Raw genomic sequence first — 1,855 nt, 5'->3', positions numbered from 1 at the left:
ATCTTCTTGATTTCTTTTCATGAAACTTAAAATTAAACTTGATCTTGAACTTGTTGACTCAATCTTGAAATCATTCTTTGGGCTTTTTGTCATCATCTTTGTCATTATCAAAACTTCTTGAATCAACTTGATTCATCATCATGAAGCTTTCTTCTACACAATTACTACCAACTACCAAACATTGACCATGACCTTCGTCCACATGGGCCAAAACATTACCCTTAGCGCAGACGCCCCATCCACCCCTTCCACAGCCTCAACCCATCAAATTAGACGACTTTCCCAGACCCATAACATCTCGACTCTGTTTCATATCACCACCACCCCGATTCCATCCTCACCTCCATCACCCTCTTCGTCACCTTCTTCATGCCTTACAGAAAACACCTCCATCCCAGTCTCGATAACCAATGTCCTGACTCGCTACCCAAACATTTTTGCAGAACCCACTCAGTTTCCTCCTCCACGAAACATTCAACATCACATTCATCTTCTTCCCCAAACCACCCCAATCAACGTCCACCCTTATAGATACCCACACTTCCAGAAAACAGAAATCGAGAAATAGATTTCGGCCATGCTTGACACTAACCTCATCCAACCTAGCCATAGCCCTTTCTCCTCCCCCATTCTTTTAGTGAAAAAGAAGGATGGGTCTTGGCGATGTTGCGTCAACTATCGGGCCCTGAATGCGGTCACTATCAAAGACCGTTTTCCGATGCCTACCATAGAGGAATTACTGGATGATCTTGGCCAAGCATCCTGGTTCTCGAAGCTCGACTTGCGTTAAGGGTTCCACCAAATAAGAATGGCAGAAGATGACGTACATAAAACGGCTTTTCGAACTCACCTAGGTCATTATGAGTTCAGAGTCATGCCATTTGGCCTGTGCAATGCTCCGTCAACGTTCTAGTCAGCCATGAACGATACCCTCCGCCTTTACTTGAGGAAGTATGCCACAGTCTTTTTCGATGACATACTCGTTTACAACTCTGATTTGGCTTCACATGTCACACATCTGGAGTCAGTGATAGCTACCTTATCGGAAAGGCAATTTCTTCTCCGGCAATCAAAGTGCCTATTCGCACAAAACCAACTCAATTATTTAGGTCACATCATTTCGGCTAACGGTATAGCCCCTGACCCTGACAAGATCTCCGCCATGCTTGCTTGGCCGATACCATCGTCACCGATGGCCCTTCGCAACTTCCTGGGATTAACAGGGTTCTACCGAAAATTCATCAAAGGGTACGTAGCCATTGCCTCTCCTCTCACATCCCTCATTCGCAAGGACAAGTTCTACTAGTCACCCGAAGCTCACATAGCCTTCACCATTCTCCAACAGGCGATGGTAAGTGCTCCGATTTTGTCTAATCCCAATTTCTCCTTGCCTTTCACTATAGAAACAGACGCATCGACGGCGACTACAAGAGCCGTGTTACTCCAGGAGGATCATCCTATTTCTTTTTATAGCAAAGTCTTCTGCCCACGCCTGCAAAAGGCTTTGGCCTACATCCGTGAACTCCATGCCATTACTTCCTCTGTTCAGAAATGGTGACATTACCTGTTAGGCACATCGTTCACAATCCTCACGGACCATAGGAGCCTGAAGGATCTCATGACACAAATCATTCAGACCCCGGAGCAACAAACATATTTGTCTAAACTTCTTGGCTTTGATTACACTATCAAATACAAGCCTGGCGCCACTAATGTTGTTGCTGACGCTCTATCTCGCATCGTGCCGGCAGACGCCACTTGCCTCGCATTGACTATGCCGCATTTCACTTTCCTAAACCAACTACGACATTCACTATTGCATGATCCTCGGTATGTTAGCCTTCTGAAAGACATT

The 1,855-nt window shown here is 45.6% G+C and overlaps 1 protein-coding gene across 1 annotated transcript; it reads left to right on the top strand.

Moving 5' to 3' along the window:
• The first annotated feature begins 919 nt into the window (after positions 1-919).
• Positions 920-1,306, top strand: LOC114373392 (uncharacterized mitochondrial protein AtMg00860-like). The gene has a single exon (XM_028330861.1). The coding sequence runs from the start codon at positions 920-922 to the stop codon at positions 1,304-1,306; it is 387 nt and encodes a 128-aa protein (XP_028186662.1).
• The last annotated feature ends 549 nt before the right edge of the window (positions 1,307-1,855 follow it).

The sequence above is a fragment of the Glycine soja genome, chromosome 2, assembly GCF_004193775.1.
Source record: "Glycine soja cultivar W05 chromosome 2, ASM419377v2, whole genome shotgun sequence".
Taxonomy (NCBI): domain Eukaryota; kingdom Viridiplantae; phylum Streptophyta; class Magnoliopsida; order Fabales; family Fabaceae; genus Glycine; species Glycine soja.
This window is presented reverse-complemented; position numbering and strand designations above follow the sequence as displayed.

Bases quoted from the DNA above. Each gene is read 5' to 3' on its own strand.
- LOC114373392 (XM_028330861.1), top strand. From the start codon at position 920: ATGAACGATACCCTCCGCCTTTACTTGAGGAAGTATGCCACAGTCTTT.